Source organism: Marmota flaviventris, chromosome 18 (genome assembly GCF_047511675.1).
Source record: "Marmota flaviventris isolate mMarFla1 chromosome 18, mMarFla1.hap1, whole genome shotgun sequence".
In the NCBI taxonomy this organism is placed as follows: domain Eukaryota; kingdom Metazoa; phylum Chordata; class Mammalia; order Rodentia; family Sciuridae; genus Marmota; species Marmota flaviventris.
The window spans coordinates 19,533,553-19,553,353 of NC_092515.1; the positions used below are offsets into that span (position 1 = coordinate 19,533,553).

The 19,801-nt window shown below is 38.1% G+C and overlaps 1 protein-coding gene across 1 annotated transcript in view; it reads right to left on the minus strand.

Moving 5' to 3' along the window:
• Nucleotides 1-19,801, minus strand: part of Tdrd12 (tudor domain containing 12) — a 66,268-nt gene that overhangs the window by 28,110 nt on the left and 18,357 nt on the right. The window contains exons 7-16 of the mRNA XM_071604534.1: nucleotides 19,196-19,385; nucleotides 18,530-18,622; nucleotides 16,769-16,866; nucleotides 16,006-16,082; nucleotides 12,567-12,647; nucleotides 7,294-7,354; nucleotides 6,821-6,928; nucleotides 3,807-3,992; nucleotides 1,920-2,076; nucleotides 1,360-1,487 (exon numbers count right to left, since the gene is read on the minus strand). Of these exons, the coding sequence (XP_071460635.1) occupies nucleotides 1,360-1,487; nucleotides 1,920-2,076; nucleotides 3,807-3,992; nucleotides 6,821-6,928; nucleotides 7,294-7,354; nucleotides 12,567-12,647; nucleotides 16,006-16,082; nucleotides 16,769-16,866; nucleotides 18,530-18,622; nucleotides 19,196-19,385 (1,179 nt within the window). The remainder of the gene's footprint in view (nucleotides 1-1,359; nucleotides 1,488-1,919; nucleotides 2,077-3,806; nucleotides 3,993-6,820; nucleotides 6,929-7,293; nucleotides 7,355-12,566; nucleotides 12,648-16,005; nucleotides 16,083-16,768; nucleotides 16,867-18,529; nucleotides 18,623-19,195; nucleotides 19,386-19,801) is intronic.

A 19,801-nucleotide genomic window follows, 5' to 3' on the forward strand; every position in this document is an offset into this window, starting at 1 on the left:
ACCCAGGAGTGCTTTACAACTGAGCTACATATCCAGCCCTTATTATTTTTATTTTGAGACAGGATCTCATTAAGTTGCTTAGGGCCTCACTAAGTTGCTGAGGCTAGCCTCAAACTTGCAATCCTCCTGCCTCAGCCTCCCAAGTGACTAGGATTATAGGCATGCTCCTCTGAGAGAAAATGTAGCCAAATTCAGTGGTGCATACCTGTAATCACAGCGTGAGACTGTCTCAAATAAAAAACAAAAAGGACTGAGGACATAGCTCAGTGGTAGAATGCCCCTAGGTTCAATCTCTGGAAACACAAAGGGAAAAAAGAGGAAAAAGGCGGGGGGGGGGGGGGGGGGCAGCGAGGGGAGAGAAAGAGAATATCAATGAACATAAAGCCCCACTATAAATCAAATTAAAGCACAAAAAAACATCTTGGTAAATATGTGTTAACACATCTAATGGGATTAACATGCTCACATTTAAAAAGGTCAAAAAGTAATTACAAAAGATGACTGCACCACAAGAAAGAAAAGGAAATGATCTAGCAACTTTAGAAAATGAACATAATGATCAAAATGAATTAATGTTCAACTTAAGTAATCAAAGAAATACAAACTACAAGGCTAGACATGCAAACCAGTGGTAGAACACTGGCCCAGCATGCATGAAGCCCTGGTTCCATGCCCAGCACTGCAAAAAAAAAAAAAAAAAAAGATGCAAACTGTACTAACAAGATCTGTTTACCAGCTAGCATGGAACAAAAAACCAGGCCAAGGCCTCCTACTGGTCGGAGGACAGCAAACATGGCATAAATTGTTATGCCCATGTGATTCAATATGCCCAATAATAATAATAACCTTTAGAACAGGAAGTAATAATACAATGCTGTTAACTGCAAAATGTGAATTATAAAATTATACATAAAATGTGCTCTTGATATTGAACACATGTATCAACAATTAGGAATTTTAAAAAGGAAGAAATAATCCAAAATAGTAGAATGATTGCCTTTGAGTGTAAGATGATTAGGGTATTGTATTTTTTTCAAGTGCTCTTCTCTATTTCTCAAAATTTTTTACAATAAAAATTATTGCTTTTATAATGAGAAAAACATTCATTATCTTAGTAAATCTTCCTGGGAGAGAAATGTTGCTTTTCAAAGAGAGATTTAACACTGGGAATGAAATTTCAAATAAACATTCTCTCTTCTAAATTATAGAAGTTAAAGGGATTTTTTTTTTTAGATTAACCAATTTATTCCTTAACTAGATCCTTTTTCCTGATTCTGTTAATACTTGAATTTTATCTATTTTAGAAGTATATGTATACATTTAGAATAGTAATAACATCTAAATAGATGCCATACTTACCTGCTCATTAGCTTCAAGGAATAACACTTCCACCTCATCCAACACTAGATGACAAAGTCTAAGAAATAACAAGCTTTGGTATGTGAGAAGTCTCAGGAGGCTATGTGGTGTTGTGACAATCACATCGCCTACATTTTAAAAGAAAAAACAATGCCCATTTTAGATTTGTTTTACAGGTTTTCACAACATTTCCTTTGCTAAGATTCCACATACTGCTGCTTCTCTCCTCAGGTGCCCACCCTGGCTGAGCCCTGTCAGTATGGGACAAGCCTTGGCACTCCTACCAGGTTCTGCACTCCTGAAAAGCAGGAGGCTTTTAGTCAACACTGTGTTCAGCATCTAGCAAGCAGTAAGTGGTCAGTAGAAAGTAGATGAATGAAATCCTGTAGTTTTCTCAGCAAAACAGATGTAGGTCAAGATTGAACCTACATCATGGATACCCATCAATGAGTGACAAGCTAGGCTATCACACAAGCCTGTCATCTGCAATCCCAGACCTGCCTGGGCAGGGTCCCCTGTCTTCTGTTGGGAAAGCCAAACTGCTTGGAAAGAATGCTTACACCCCCTTGGAAGCTTCATGTTTTTGGCTTCATCTTTGTGAAGTCCAATTGTTAATAACACAGGATGAAGAGGCCTGGAAGACATGCTATAGTCGCCCAGTAATTCAAAAATAAATTGGGCCTTTTTCCATCCTGGGCACACGATGACTGCAAGAGGCTGTAAAGACAAACAAATTCAAATAGTTTTGAACAGTAGTTAGAAATTGAACACAGTATATGTGAAACATCCAGAACATCTCCTTGTACACAATAAGTGCTACTTCAGGTTTTGCTACCACCATCATCACATAGGTTAGAAGAGTTAAAAATAATTTCATTAAAATAGATTTAGGGGACTGGGGTGATGGCTCAGTGGTAGAGCACTTGCCTAGCATGTGTGAGGCACTGGGTTCAATTCTCAGCACTGCATATAAATAAATAAAGATCCATTGACATCTAAAAAATATTTTAAAAAACAGATTTTAGACACATTGAGCTAGGTTTTCTTAGGGCTTAAGCTAAGTATTGCATAAGTATTAATTCATTTAATACATTCTTATGGGTAGGGCCTATTATTACTTCATCTCACAGATGAGGCATCTGAGGCACAGAGAAGTAAAGCCAGTTGCCCAAGGCTACACAGTTCATTCTTGGTAGCAACATGATTTGAACCTAGGAAGTCTGGCTCCAGATTTCCTGCTCCTAAGCCCAAGGATGAACTAACCACTTCCTGAGAGGGGCTTAAAAAGTGGATAACAGCTCTTTCTTAGGAAATTACCTTCTGAACCCTACCCTCCACTAGCCCACAGATTCTCTTGAAGGTGCACTGCCTACCAAATACCTTCCTGGACACTTGCTATCTATTAATCGAAGAGAAGCCTAGTTTTCTCTTTCCTTTAGACAGATTCAGATGATAGTTTCCAGGCACAGACCTGAAGGCAGGTTGACCACAGGGGCATGGAGAAAGTAGGGGAGACACAAGGGTCAAGACTTAAGATGGCCTCTTCTAACCCCAGCCATGGTTCTGCCTCAACACTAGCTGTATATCATTAACAGGGCTTAGCTGTTAACAAACTGGTGAGGGATGAGGGGGATAAATTCATTCATTTGATTAAATCAATATCTAATAACCAGCTTGAATTCCAAAGGGAAATCATCAAACTGCATGGCATAATTAGAAAGAGAGCTAGTATCTGTTCTAACTGCAACTCTAAGCTCATTTCGTACTGCTGTTTCATCGTTTGACACATGGTGGAACCCTCTGGAGTGCACCCTTTGTGTTAGGATGGAGGTTTTACACCCATCAGTTCCAAGAGCCCAAACCAGAAAAGTGGACATCACTATTCATTGCCATTTGAACCCATACCCATTTCCCTTCTCTCCAGCTTTCTGTTACTTTCAGGTTATTACACATGGGGAAATTATTCTAAAACAGTGTGGGGTACTATGAGATATTGAAGAATGTAGAATAAGACAACAGAAACTTAACTTCTAAGCCCACTTTCACACCATATCAGCTGTCAATAATTCACCCAAGCAACTTATCATGACCTGGGTCTTCTCATGTATACAGTGGTGAGAATGATATACACCCTGACCACATCACATGGTTGCCATGACAATGACATGAATTAATGTGAGATCATTTTATAAATTCTATGTTCACCTCTAAAAGCCAGGGCTTTCCTGCTCAGCCCATGACCCACAACCCAGGCTTGGGTGAGAATGAGTACAGGAGAACAGGTGACCAGGAGACGAGAAAGGCTACTTTCTCACTTTCTTCTATCTTGGCAGTTGGAAAACCAAACTGAGTAATGTAACCTGAACTTTACCAAAGGTCAAGTGTATAATTAAAAAAATAAAAATTTAATTCATTTTTGTTGTGAAACAAAATTGTCTTAAACTTACTCCGTTTCTACTTGGTAATGACTTGTAGCAGCCCCCAGTTTGCAAAATTGTAAGCAACGGTGGGAGGTACAACAAAGGGTCATTTCCACAGTGAGAAATGACAACCACATCACAGCCACGTGCTATGGGAGGCCAAGAGTAAGATTCAGTGTGACTGGGTCCCGGGAACTTATTTCTTTGAAGAGCCTACAAAAAAATCAACAACCAAAAACCACAATAAAGTAGAGAAAACAAACAACAGCTCCATATCATTGCCACTCTACTCCATCTACCACTCAGTATATACACATTGATTAATCTGATATTTTCTGAGACTTACCCTGGTAAGTCCCTCTGACTCTTTTCTCAGTACTATACTCCTATTATATAAAATTTTGTTTTCCTGGGCTCCAATCAAAAGGAACTGGATGGTGATCCACTAGAGCTCACTGGATCAAGGATGTGGTTTTTTGATCTTATTCTCCCAATAATCTGCCAGTCCACCAGCCTCCCTTGTACAGCATTTTAAAAACATGCTTTTATTCATTTGTTTATCTATGTATCTCTCACTAAACCAAATTCTCCAACAGAGTTCTCTAGCCACACTGATATAATTTTCTAAAAGACTGAGTTCAAGAGCACCATGAGCTCTGTGATCCCCCTCCCCAGAACCCTGAGTCCCAGATGCAAAGGTACTGCTTACTCTTCCGCCAACCTGAGAGCTTCCAGGTAGACAGGTGCAACCCATTTGGTCTTTCTTGGTGAACTTCTTTGTTGTATGAACATTTTGAAACAGCTTCTTGGCAAAGAATACAGGGGAAATACTTCTTTGTTATTTTTGAGACTGCATGTCTGAAAATATTTTTGTTCTACTCTCACATCTCATTACTATGTGAGTATGGATGTATAGGTGGAAATAACTTTTTTTTTCACCTCTAATCAACATCAATGTTTTTAGTTTCTTACTCACGTGAAAAATTGCCATAAAACACTGAAATCTTCTCAATAAATCTAGGGTTAAGCTTAGCAATAGTCCATATGTGCTTCAAAAATGATTTTATTCCAAAAAGACGATTATTGTCTACATGAAGTAACTCCTTTGGTGTTGCTATGAAGAAATCTGAGCTACCTGACTTCTGGTCTTGAGATGGGGACCATTTTTTCCTCTAGAAGATTTTGTGCTCTCTGAATCCAAGTTCAGATGCTTCAACCCCATACAGCTAATGTCTGTTCATAAGTTGTGCTGGCCAGTGTGAGACAGCTCAATGTGGAGATTTATTTCCATTAGGTTCAGGAAATGTTCCTGTGTTCTTCCTCAGAGATTTTTCTGCCCCTCCTGTAACTCTTTCCAAAAAGTTGAGCTAGTCAGCACCATGGTGTCTGTGACATCCTCCTCCCCAGACCCCTGAACTCCAAATGGAATAGTCTCTGATATCAACATGGAGCTTCCAGGTAGGCAGTGCAACCCGTGTGGTCTGTCTTCTATGATTCAGTCTGAAATTCCATTTTCAGATACTGCACCTCAAATTTTTTTTTTCCTCTTTGATTCATCTTGTTGCCTTTTTGTTCTACTTTCTGCTGGCTTCTATTTTATATCTCAAAACCACTTATTTTCAAAATTTTTTATAATATTTTGAACTTCTGAGAACCTTTTTTATTGATCTTTCTCTCCCCTTCTCCTCCCTCCTCTTTCCAGCAAAAGATGCCATACCTTCTTTCCTCTGAGGATATTTTTCGTTTCTTTCTTCCTTCCTTTTTTTCTTTTCCCTCTCCCTTTCTCTTTCTCTCCCCCATTCCTTTCTTTTTCTTAAGAGAAGAGTCGCACTATATTGCCCAGACTGGTCTCAAACTCCAAGGCTGAAGCAATCCTCCTGCCTCAGCCTCCTGAGCAGCTGTGACCACAGGCATGCACTGCTGCACCTGGCAATATTTATTTTTTAATATTTTCTTCTCCAGTCATTATTTCCTTCAGAGTTTGTTTTAAACTTTTTTTCTTAAGGTAAAGACTTTCTTCAGATGTCTGTGTTTCATATGTGTGTGTGTGTGAGAGAGAGAGAAAAAAGGTCTATGATTCTCATTATATTATATGTATATATATGAAAAAAACTAGTTTTGTGTTTTTTTAAGTCACTAAAACCTGACTAAAGGCTCTGTGGGTGGGGCTAATCTAGTCACCATGAGAGTGAGACATCACTACAAGAAGACTGGGCAACAAGCAGGCATTCTAACTGGGAGAATTCCAAACACCATCATTAAGCACCACTACTCAGCGGTCACTCAATTTCTCCAGAAAGAGTCTCCAATTTTCTTCCTTAGAATAATATAAACTGGTTGTGTATTGTCAGGAAACAGGGTGAGAAGTTCACTGTCCACTCCTCTCCACCTCCTAGCTCTTTCCCTGTTAAGTCAACCATACTCTGCTACCTAGCTTTCATCCTCTAAAATTCTATGAAAATCTCCTGCTCATTCAAGACTTCTCTGTCACTCTTTCATCCTTGTGATTTTATTTATATCTTTTAAAAAACAGTTTTAACCTCTTTTTTAAAAAATTAGGAAAGAAACAGGTAAGCGTGAATGATCGATTTACCAAGTGAACCCACCCATCTATGAAGCCATTTTGGAAAGAATGGCTAAGAAGTATATTACAATTACCCTGTTATGTCTTCAAAGCCCCTTTTTTCAAAGGCCCATTTAAAAACTTATTTCAGAAGGGGGTTTACAGTATACAATGGGTTTTCCTTAAATTAATTATTCATTTACAAGAACTTATCCAGGATTTAAGAATAAATTATTAACAAAAACTTTATAAAAGAGAATTTCAAAAGCAAAGAAATGATACAATGTAACCTTATAACTTTTATTTAGAAATCCTTCTATGGGACTATGGGCTCAGTGGTAGAGTGCTTTGCCTAGCCTGCTCCAGGCCCTGGATTCCATCCCTAGCACTGGGAAAAAAATAAAAAGAAAAAAAAAATCCTTCTACATTAGAAAAGGTTGGTATTTCTTCATGAATTTGGTTCTAAGAGCACTTTCACCTTTTTCAGGTCTGCAGACAGTGGTGACGTGTCGATGGTCAGGCAGGGATCAATCCTGTTCCGGAGCACCATGACAGGCTGCTGCATGCCTGACTTCAACTTCTGCAACTGAGTGATACAGACATTAGACAACCAGTATCTGCCCTGAACTCTTAGCATAGAGTACCGGCATAGAAAGAAAAGAAAGCATATGATTTCAATGTTAACAACCTGAAAAACTCCAAAACTACCTAAATGAAAGAAGATCACCTATTACCCAAATAAAAATAGAAATTTCTCTGATGCACTAATTTACCAATCTATAAAAGCATGTCTTCAGGCAAAGTTACCAATCTATAAAAGCATGTCTTCAGGCAAAGTCCCCCACCCGAGGAGTTTCTCTTCTAATTTTAAGACTGGAAAGAGGAAGGAGAAGAATTTTTAAGAGCAAACTGTTTTCTCTCCTATTTAATTGTTTTTAGGGCCTGTAATACCTGCTGCAGATCAGAGATTCCATCAGCTCTCAAAGGATCAGGATTTAAAAACTGCAGTAATCTGTAAAATAATTTAAAAAAACACTGTTAAGACAAAAAATATTTATATTTCCTCAACTGAACTGTTATTTGAAGTCTTCCTTAACAGAGGTAAAATGGACTCTCTACCCCAGGCCTGGCTGTAAGCGGACTGCCTGCCTGCTCTGTTCTGTTTGATTAAGATACAAGGCCACAGTAGCATGCCTGTTTTATGCTTCCTACTTTCCAACCTTGTGCCTGCATCTGGACTGCAACAACTCTACCACCTAGTCCTTGTGCAGAATATCTGAGGAATCACCATTCTGCTTCATTATCTTTATTATGGATGAGAAAAAAAGCCCAGAGAGTACTTGCCCTATCACCTCTGCTAACTCAGTGGAAAAGAAATTTGAAATTGCTTTCCTCTAGACTAAGCCCCAGCCCTAGCCCCAGCCCCAGCCCCAGCCCCAGCCCCAATATGGGTAAGGTCTAGTGACAGCAGGAGAGAACTCATAAACCATTTTCAGTGACAGGGACTTTGGAAGAAAAAGAGCGGATTAAATATACGTATTAAGTTACATTCTTTCCTAAACTTGATTTTATTTTTTAAGATGGGGTCTTGCTGTGTTGCACAATGGACTTGAACACTTGATCCTCCAGTGTCAGTCTCCCAAATAGCTGTGATTACAGGTGCGTGTCATCATGCCTGCCACCTGAAATCCCATTCTTACATATTTTTAAAGTGCAAGAGCCACAAGATATAAATGTTTATCAACTGATGAATGGATAAATAAAATATGCCATATCCATGCAATAGTTTTTACTCAGCAATAAAAAGGAGTACTCAGCTGGGCTGGGGATGTAGCTCAGTGCAAAGGTGCTTGCCTAGAATGCATAAGGTCCATGGTTCAATCCCCAGTACCATATGCACACACATACAAAATGTAAATTTTTAGATAAATTTTATCTTGACGAAGCTTTTTTTTAAAAATTCTTTTTTAAAGCCACAATGAAGTAGAGAACCACAGAGGAGGCAATATTACAAACAAAATTTTAGAAGCTGGAAAGCAGATGGACATGTGGTTACTGACTTGGCAGATCCAAAACAGTTGAATCTAAGCCAGTCATACATAAGAAGCCCAAATCTATTCGCACAGAATAAATCTTCAGAAAGCTTAGGAATTAGGAACAACCTTCTCTTACTGTGGCAATATAGCAGGGGGATAAAATAAAGAGGGCAAACCCCAGATCCCCTTCCACTTCTCAATGCCAGAAAGCTACCCACCCCATCCTAGGGGAAGACCAGGGTTAATGTCCTAGAGAGGATCAAACAGAGCTCTTGGGACTGGGGCACTAGAGGAACAGCTGAAGATGGAGGGACTGCACTGAAAAGTGGAGGAGGGGAGTAAGGCTGAATAATGAGAACCCAGCTGGCTTCTGCCACTCAGCACTCAGGATACCTGTAGGACACTTTATTTATTTATTTAATTTAAAAAATATTTTTGGTTGTAAATGGATGCAACACTTTTATTTTATTTATTTTTATCTGGTGCCAAGGATCAAAACCAGTGCCTCACATGTGCTAGCTGAGCACTCTACCACTGAGCCATAAACCCAGCTCCTTGTAGGACACTTTAAAAGGGTAAATTGAGGGGCTGGGGATACAGCTCAGTTGGTAAAGTTGAGGGGCTGGGGATACAGCTCAGATGGAAAAAAAAAGTGGGTAAATTGGGCTGAGCTCTAGCTCAATGGTAGAGCACTTGCCTAGGGTGCACAAGGCCCTGACTTTAATTTCTACCAACCATCCCCCCCAAAAAAGAGGAAAAGAGAACAAAAGAAAAACACTTGCAAATTAAAAATGTTTTATTATAAATTTAAAAATCAACAAAATTGGTGGAGAATAAAGTTGTGAAAACATCCCAAAAAGTAAAACAAAAAGACAAAGAAATGAAAAATGTATTTTAAAAAATCACATCACAGTTGGGCACAGTGGGGCATGCCAATAATCCCAGCGACATGGAGGTCCATGACAGGAGGATCACATGTTCGACGTCAGTCTCAGCAAGTCAGCAAGACCTAAGCAACTTAGAGAGACCTGTCTCAAAAAAAAAAAAAAAAAGGAGTGGGGATGTAGCTCAATGGTAAAAATAACCCTGGGGTTAAATCTCTAGTATATTAAAAGAAAAATCATATGTCCAACTTGAGAAGTACAACATGAAGAAGAGTTATACAAACTCTAGAAAACAGAGAGCCAGGTGCAGTGGCACATGCCTACAATCCCAGCAACTCAGGAGCTTTGAGCAAGTTCAAAGCCAGTCTCAGCAATTTAGCAAGGCCCTAAACTAAGCAACTTAGCAAGGTCCTGTCCCAATATAAAAAATAAAAAGGACTAGGATATGGCTCAGTGGTAAAATACCTCTGGTTTCAATCCCCAGTACCAAAAAAAAAAAAAGACAAGACAAGAATGTAAGATATCATTGAAAAAGTAAAAAATATTTTCCCAAAGTGAGGAACATAGTACCAGAAAACTTTATCATGAAAAATAGGAAAAAAAAACACTTGCAAATGAAAAATGTGATATTATAAATTTAAAAATCAACAAAATTATAGGAACAAAGACCCTATAAGTTTCCTGAGAGAAAAAGAAAGTCATATATAAATAAGAAATCAAAAAGCAATAAACTAGAAACTAGAAAATAAGGTAGAAATGCTTTCAAAAACTGATAACCAAAGTGTGAAAATAATCTAAAAGTATTTTTGCACTCTTGAAAAGTTCAATCTTTCTTGTTTCCCTCCTCAGGAAGCTATCAGAGGATATCCTTTACCAAAACAAGAAGTCAATCAAATAAGAGGAAAATGGAAAACCCAGAAGAAAAGAGACTCCATTCAAAAAGATTCAGTAATGTCAAGATGCTGGTGGCGATGGACACAGGATGTAGCAGGCATGGGCACGGGCACAGGCAGGAAATTCAGAGAGTTCTCCCAGAAGATGCAAGCTAAATTACTGAGAGTATGTTTGGACAACAGAGGGGGATTCTGGAGATGAATCTATAAAGATATATAGAAAATTAAAGAAAGAAAAAAATAATAGACAATAATTTATTAATGTCAGAAAAACCAAGAATTTTTGCAAGAAAAGAGAAGGAGCCACACTTGGCTCCTGTGAGGCTCCGCAGTATTTTCTACTCACAGACCATGGATGCTCATCTTATCAGAATCACAATGTGTGGGGGGGTGAAGTCAGGGAAGGGACCAAGTGTGGGATGATTAAGAGGGAAGAACCATGGGAATGATCAAACCATTCACAGGGCTTTGGCAGAGAGCTCTGGGCAGGAAGGACTCAACTGCCTGTGTACAGGGCTTTCAATTCAGGCTTTAATAAGAACTGGTGTTCAAACTCTTGACACAGAAACAATATTATAAAGAATTTATTTATTTAGAAGAACTTCCCATTTTAAATAAGCAATAGAAGAAAATAGGGAAATGTTAAAATGTTTATAGGAAGAGAACTGAAGAAAAAAGAACATATTTTATAGTAGTATGCAGATACGGAAAGATCAGAAGATAAAGAATGCAAAAGATGGGGCTGGGGTTGTGGCTCAGCGGTAGAGCGCTCGTCTAGCACATGCAAGGCCCTGGGTTCGATCCTCAGCACCACATAAAAATAAATAAACAAAATAAAGGTGTTTAAATAAAAAGAATGCAAAAGAAAAAAAGACAGCTACAAGCTTACATTTAAACATCAGAGATGACAGATGGCAAGCAGGCCACTACTCAACTCTCCTATACCTAGATTGGATATCTTAATCACTCATAAAATACTGTCCCCAGCACATCTGACACAATGTCAAAATCCTCTTCACCAAAATGCTGCAGGGAACTGCTATCAACCAAATGGACTTAGAACCAATCACTAGTGGAACTTGGAAACAGTTTAGAAATGATGTATTGGTCTAATCTAAGCTTGCAGTCATCTCCAGATGCTCTCAGAAGAGCAGGGTTGTTTCTCTTAAACAACTAAAAAATCTGCTATGTGGGCCCTGGTACTCTGGATATGGACCCTGACACTCTCCCTGTCACCCAAGAAACCAGGATTCAAAAGGAGAAGAAGGTATACTATCCTGGAACAGGGATGATAACCAAATCTGGGGTGAACTCTTCCTGAATTTCTGTAAGGTCTTTAAGGTGGTCCTTTAAAGATAAGTCAGGATGAATGGCAACATGCCAAAGTTACTGTGTCCCCTTTACTAACTAATGTTATTATTAAATTACATGATGCCTGCAAATTCCTACTTTATCACCCTTAAGGAAAAGATCTCTTTTCTAGGCTGCCTTCATTACTTGACCAAAAATAATGGACACACGGTTCACCAGGCTCTGAATGCCTGGTTCCTTAGGCTCTGGACACAGCATAGCCAACCCCAGGACTATTTGATCAGATCCTAGGAAGAATCACATGATCACCAGGTCAGTCTCTGGATTTCTAAGAAACTCACTGTCTTCTTTTTTCCTTGCCATTTAACCTTGAGCCACTTTAAGGTTTCCTGGAACCATAGCAGACAGGATAACTAGTATACTTTCATCAGTGGATTCCAATAAGGGCCATTTAGCAGAATAAGAGAGAAGAATAAAACTTTTTAATACATAAATAAAAGGGAATGAGATATTTCAAGGTTAGTTTACCAGCTAGTAATTTAAAATAAATGGATAATGAAAGGCTTTGGTTCCAAAGGAAGGAACCACTTATAACAGCAAAACATTCAGGCATTAATGGGAAGAAGGTTGTCAAATCAGATGCCTTAACAACCATCCCCAGCTGTAAGTTCCATGACAGCCTTCAAAGCCCTTGGCCCTGGGATACTATGAGGAGCTTGGACTGGGTAAGAAGCTGTGACAGGGCATCAGAGTGGCATCTGGGGAGCTGTGTGGCTGCAGGGCTGCTTGATCTATGCCCTCCTTCCAACCCCAGAGCAGCTAGTAAAAACAGCAAAATCCACCCACCTCTGAACTGTCTTAAATAAACTCTGTCACATTTGATACTCCACAGTGGTTACAGTTATTTGGAATGTAAAACTGTTTAAACAGAAAGGGAAAAAAACTAACCTCAAAGCCTACAGAAGACTTACTGGTTATGTATTTTTTTTTACAGGAATGAAGTTTGAAATTAGAAATAAAATATGTAAATTCTTCCTGCTTATAATTTTCTTACAATTATTTCAATGAACAATTTGTATACACATGCCCCCAAATCTTACTTCACACAGCCATTCTTCTCATCATATTCTTTCTTCTCAGCCAATCTAAGTGGTTTCTCATTTGGCTTCTGACTTAAAGAACTAGAAATAAAAGGCATCAAAAAGTTTACTGAAATTTGTGAACCCAATTACTCCAACCCTAGAAATGACTTTATTTTATGACAAAAAAATTTAAGAATTATCAGTGAGGAATCAGTTGATATACCAAAGTGAATTTCTGTAAGAACTTATGATTTTCATACCTGTGGCTTAGACCCATACTAATTATAATCAGAAATTCTGGATAGAAAAAAGCAATGGAGGAAAAAAAACTGAAAGTAAACAGAATCATGAGGAGTTTCATGGGCTTTTTCCTTCCTCTGTTTCCTTCCTCAGACCTCAGGGTGGCCTGAGACATGAAACTGTATAGCAAATACAGACATCAAAAATTTGAGAGAAGGGCTGGGGACATGGCTCAGTAGTAGAGCACCTGGCTGCCTGCTTCAGGCCCTGGGCTCAATCCCTAGCACTGGAGGAAAAAAAAATCTGAGAGAGGCTCCCTTTCCAAGCCAGAGAGAACTGGGATTGTTTTTCTTTTTTCCCTGTTTCTCTCCTATGTTTGCCCCAAGGCCAGCTCCACCTTAGAGCTAGCAGCACAGTCCCTACAACCTCAAAAGAAAACCTGTCCCTACATCCAGAAAAACTGGGAAACTAGACCCTATGGTCCAAACAATGTGTGGGGAAATCCACTGTTTTCCTCCATTATTTCTATTGCCATTTTGCTCCCAAAGTGGCCCAAGCACAGATTGCATAGCAGTTTCTCCAAGAGGAACTGTCTGTCTGGCCACAGAGACAGGAAAGGAGCACCTGGATCTGGTAAGCAGGAGAGAAATAGAGGGGGATCAATGAAAGGTCACCCTAACAGGAATCTCAAGGTCACCCTAGGTTAAACACCTGCAGAACAGCCCCAAAACAGCACACCAAAGGCTTGGAAATTGATAGACACTGCAGCCACCCTTGGCAAGTGAGACTAAACCTGAGTCATGAACCTAACCAAATCATTGCTGCCTGCTTAACACAAACAACAAGAATGCACTTTCTCCAGTGGGTTTTAACAGAACCAGAGTCTCATAGCATGTTATTCAAAATATCCATAATACAAACCAAAGTTATTCAACACATGAAGAACCAGGAAAATCAGATCAATTGTAAAGGAAAAAAAGAATCAATAGGTGCTAACCCCAAGATGGTTCAGAAGTGGGAATTATCAAAGATTTTAACACAGCTATCATAATATGGTGCATAAAAAAAGTTTAGCATTCTTGAGTGGAAAAACAGAAAGCAAAGAAAAATGAACTATAAAAAAATTTAAAAATGAAAAATATACCAAATAAAACATTCACAGAATGAGTTCAACAATAGAAATGAGATGACAGAAGAGAAAGATTAGTAGAACTGCTAATTTGAAAAGTGGCAAGAAAGAAAGGTTGAAAAATGAAGCACTTCAGAGGCCTTTGGAACAATTATCAAAATTTTGATTTTTTATTTTTTTAAATCAGGGCCTCAAAAGGAAAAGAGAGAAAACTGTTGCAGAAAAAAAAAAAAAAACTATAATGAAAGTGAATATTTCCTGCTACAGTTTGAATATTCTTGTCTCTTCCAAATTTCATGTTGAAACTCAGTGCCCATTGCAATTACACTGGGAGGTGACGCCTCTAGGGAGATGTGTAGGCCACAAGGGCTCTGCCCTCGATGGGTTAATGCCATAATGCCACTACAAAAAGTACTGGTGGGAGTGAGTTCTCTCTCTTTTGCTCTTCTGCCATGTGAGGAACAGTATTTCTCCCTGCCAGAAGACAGGCATTCCAGGTGCCATCTTGGAAGCTGAGATCAGGCACTTACCACAGTACAAAAGTGCCAGTGCCTTGATCTTGGATTTCCCAACCTCCAGAACTGTGAAAAACAAATGGCTATTCTTTATAAATTACTCAGTTTGTGGTACTTTGTTATAGTTATACAAAATGGACTAAATTTGATGAAAAATAGAAAATTACAAAGAACTATTATAAATCCCAAGCATAAGAAACATGAGAAAAAGAACACCAAAGCATATAACCATCAAATTGCTCAAACCAGTAATAATGAAAAATCTTAACAGCAGAAAAAACACTGCAAACAGAGGAACAACAACAAAAAAAGATGACAGCAGATTTTGCATCAGTGCAACACTACCTTTAAAAATACACAGAGAAAAACAGTGTCAAATACTGTCAACCTAGAATTCATTCTATACCTAGCCAAAAATAAATAAAAAATAAAGCAGCAGCAGCAGCAGCTAAGGGCTAGGAATACAGTTCAGTTGCAGAGTGCTCTGCTATTAATCTACAGTGTGCACTGATGCACACACACACAAATAATTTTTCAGACATAAAACCTGAAGAGTTCATCACCACCAGACCTGTAATTTAAAAAAATGTTAATAAAAGCCTTTTCAAGTAAAAAGAGTGGTATCAGATGGAAACATGGATCAACACAAAAACTGAAGAGCACCAATGTAACTACAGAGGCAAATATATGTTACTTTTCTTATTACTTAAACCTCTCTAAAAGAAAACTGTTTGAAGTGATAACATTGTAGCATTTATAACACTAATAAAACACACGAAAATCATAGCATAAAGTCTAAGTGGGGGGAAATGGAAGTATACTATTTTAAGCTTTTATACTGCACATAAAAAAGCATATGACATCATTTCTGTGATGTCATTAATGTCACTGGTGCATCTTGATGAGGATGGTGTTATAGTCAAAGAAGACTGCAAACCATTCTGCTTTCTATCAACTTGTAACCAACCAAGCACTGCTGCCATCTGGCCCACATTTGCTCCTCCTTCACATCACACCCACTCTGTGCCAACCTTCTCTGGACCTGCCTTACAAAACCACCTCTGTCCAACAAGGTAACAAGGGGATTCTAGAGTCAGTTTTCAGCGCTGTGCTACTAACCAATTGTCGCAAGATTTTTTTCTTTAAATTAATATGTTCAATAAAAATTTTCTGTGCCACGCTTTTTGGAAAGAATACTTTCATGTCATGAGAACACTGTACAATTTGGCCTCTGTGTCCATAGGTTCTTCATCTTGTGTTCAACCAACCACAGATTGAAAATATTTGGGAAAAAAACAAATTGAGTCTGGTACTGAACATATACAGGCTTTTTCCCCCCTGGCATTAATACCTAAGCAATAAGTACAGCAACTATTTACATTGCATTAGGTATTATAAGTAATTTACAGATGATTTCAAGCATAAAGGAGGATGTGCATAAGTTATATGCAAATACTAATATATATACTAATTGTGGCATGTCAGATTTTGGTATCCTTGGGGGTCCTGGAATCAATCCCCCAAGAATATTAAGGGATGACTACATAAGACTATATATATTTTCAAATCATACCTTGCTGTTGGGATATCTGGATCAGCATATATGGTTATGCCTCTTTTCGTTGGCCAGCATGCTGAAGATTCCACACACTGTAAAACAAATTTCAGAAAAAATATGTATGCTTAACAAGATATATATTCTTTGGGGACAAAAATTTAAACACCACTCCAGTCAATTTCTTGCACACACAAGACACAGAGAGACAAAAAAACTATAAAGTTTGATGATTATGCCATCACTATAATCACTAGATTAAAAGGCTCAGAACTGGGGTTGCAGCTCAGCAGTAGAGTGCTTGCCTAGCATGTTCGAGGCCCTGGGTTGGATCCTCAGCACCACATAAAAATACAATAATGGTATTGTGTCCAACTACAACTAAAAAATAAATTTTAAAAAATAAATAAAAGGTCCAAATGGCAGGTAGCTGGCATTTCAGATAATCAGTGTTTAAAATGCCCTGCAATTACTTTCACCTGTCTCGGTCAAAGGACTGGAAGGTAAGTTAGAATCCCAAATTTTCATACCCTTGTTCAAATGAGAAGAAGTACCCAATTTTAGAAATGGCATTAATTATCAAGGACAAGAGCTTGACAAGAAGGGAGGTGGATGGAGTTACCTTGTTTTTTCAAAATAAGTAAACATGCAAACTGTATTTTTTTCATGAATAAAACTATCATAGTCAATTTTTTAAAAAAGAAAACACATTTTGGTTTCTAATAGGATATTACTAACATTACATGAAGTTTTCATTAAATGAGAATTTTTAAAATACAACCTTATTTACATCTTTTAAAGAGATGCACTGCTGCTTCTTTTCGGATTTCTTTTTAGGTGAGTCTCTCATAGAATCCCTATTATATTTTTCAGTTCTATCTGAAAAATAAAAACAGCAATACAAAGCTACCTTGAAAAATGCTGATAGGAAACAAATGGCATTATAAAATCTTAATACATGAAATTATTATGGAATAGGGGTTTATATTAAACTTTATTTAAGGGGATTAAATTTTAAAATTTTGTTTCAGCCTTTATTATTGTTTTCAAAGTTCTAAAAATTCCCACACCAGCTTATAAGACTAAAACACAATTTATTTTCCCAAGTTGGTCATTTTTATTTACCAAAGGTGGCCACAATTACTGTCCAACAATCTGGGATTACTGAAAGCAATAAATACTAGGTGAAACTGTGCAACGGCAAAACACAAGGATGCGAACACTTGGTACTTTTCCTGCTGTAAGGGAATTAGAAGGAACACCATGGAAAGATATATTCCCACGGTGACAGGACTGCTTTCAGCAGTAACTCTCATCTGAGGACCCTACAGGAGGCCACACATGTGAGAGCTGCCACACCAGGCACTGTGCCAAGGGCACTCCATACCTGCACAGCCAACCTGACCAACTCCAGGCAGGATGGGAGTGAGGCCTCCCCACACCCCAGAGGGAGATGGGGCACACACTCTTGATGGTTTCACAGCAGATCCCATTTACTTAAACATGCTATGCTGGATTATTTGACCTGGAAAGAAGTTGAGCCATAGGGAAAAACACTACAAAGAGGTATATGCAGGAGGATCCTGTTCCTGTAACCTATACATTTACATCTAGAGAACTGTGGAAAGACAGACTCTTAAAATTTTAATAAGTAGGTAGTGAGGTGGCAAGTTTTTACAATTTTGGTTATCTGTATTCTTCCATGATGAACAATATCACCCATGTGAAAATAATATTAAATGTAGGGAACATCTTAGCTGATTAAAGCTTTGGTTCATTTTAACATACTATGGATGCATGTGAAATGTCACATCCACAGGTAAACACACACCCAGTGCAGGAGGGAAGTGGTAAGAAACGACCACAGGGGTGAACCAGCATCACAAGCTGACAGACTTCACCTTGTTGAACAATTCCAAATCATTAAACATTTCTGAGATATGGGATTAAAGACTGAGTATATCTCCCTCATAAGTACAACTTCCTTATTTTTCTGCATCCTACTGCTCAAAATAAAAGTCAATCATAAAAGTATGGTATACTCTGAGGACAAATAATATTTCTCAGGGATAGAAAATATCAGTCTTCCAGATGGACAAATGCCTACTGTTTCTTTTTTTATTTTCTGAGACAGTGTCTTGCTATGTTTCTCAGGCTGGCTTTGAGCTCCTAGGTTCAAGTGATCCTCTTGCCTCAGCCTCCCAAGTAGCTGAAACTATAGGTTTGAGCCACAGAGCCCAGCTCACAAGGGTCTGTGATGTTCTTTATGTTACAGTAAACTTTCTAAGTGTGGACTGCAGGTCAAGTAATCACTGTCAGCATCTATATCATAAATTGGTTCCATTAAATTATAAAAAAAAAAAAGAGACCAGAGTCCTTCTAAACAACCCTTTTAATCTTCAGTTAAAGACTGGGGGTATAGCTCAGTGGTAGAACACTGGGAGGCCCCAAAGCTGGGTTTGAGTTGTTTAATCCTCAGTCCCCCCCAAAAAAGGATATTATTTTATGTTGACTATGAAATATATCAAACTGGCGGACTCACCCAGTATTGTAGCAGTTGACCGTAGGTCACTGACAACACCCTTGCACCAGGTATGCTGGAGAGATTGTGCCAGAAAATCTAAATCATGTGACTCTGAAAGAATAAATTTCAAAATTAAGGCATGAAATAAAATGTAAAGTAAAGTGCAGATTCCTTGTTCTACCACAACTGCTCTTGCTTTTGCTGTATGGTCATAGGACACCTAACAAGGAAGCAACAACATGTGAGGGTACTAAAATCTGACAGCAGAGAGGAACATTTAAAAGCACTTCCACAGTTCACAACTAACTCTTCTCATATTTTACTGCTAAGGACCATTTTACAATTAATAATTATTTTTAAAACTGTCTAAAACAATGAATATTCAAAACGTTATTTTAACTACAAATTTAATCTTTAAACTACAAATATCTGGACTTCTGAAAATGTGACTTATTAAGAAATTGAGAATGGTTTCTTCCTGGTTTCATAAAAACAAATTATAGCAGCTTTAGGACCACAAAATCTGTCACAGGCTTGTCCCAACATTAAATTTCAATTATTAAACACAGAGTCCAAGTCTCTGCCTACACACAGGGAAAAGTCTGTACTACAACTTATGGCAACACACTAAGACTATAAATAAAGCAACTTAAAAGAAATACATATAAATGTGAATGCACTCACTTTTCATTCCTTGAAAATCTTTTCCTTGCAATAGCATTGGCCAAAGAGTAAGGGCTGGATTGAGTTTACTGGAGAAAGAAGCTGACTTTATATCCAACCTTGGCTTCTCTAAAGCATCAAGGTTTTTCTTCTCTGTGGGAGATACATAGCAAGCGAAGTTCTTTGCAACCAGATCATCGTTCACACAAACCTATAAAATTAAAACATTTTATGGATAGTAAAACAAGTATAGTTAAGTGAATGTAAAGAAACTATTCCAGCCTTAATCCTAAATTTGGTTTCAGAAAAAAATGTTTTACAGAACATAATTTGATCTATTTGTATGATTTCTGCTCTGATAATGGTGAAGTAAATACTTCTTGCCAACCTTCCTGATGAGAATACAGCAAGAATCTGTATGGAATACAAAAACAGCATAAAGAAATAAAGAGCCAACACAACCTGGCCCAGCAAAAATCTGGTGGCATGACACTAACCATAAAAGGAAAATTGATAAAATTAGGTTTTACCAAAATGTAAAACTTCTACTCTTAAAGAATGATAAAGGACTGCAAATTGATGCAACCACTCTGGAAAGCAGTATGGAGATTCCTCAGAAAACTTGGA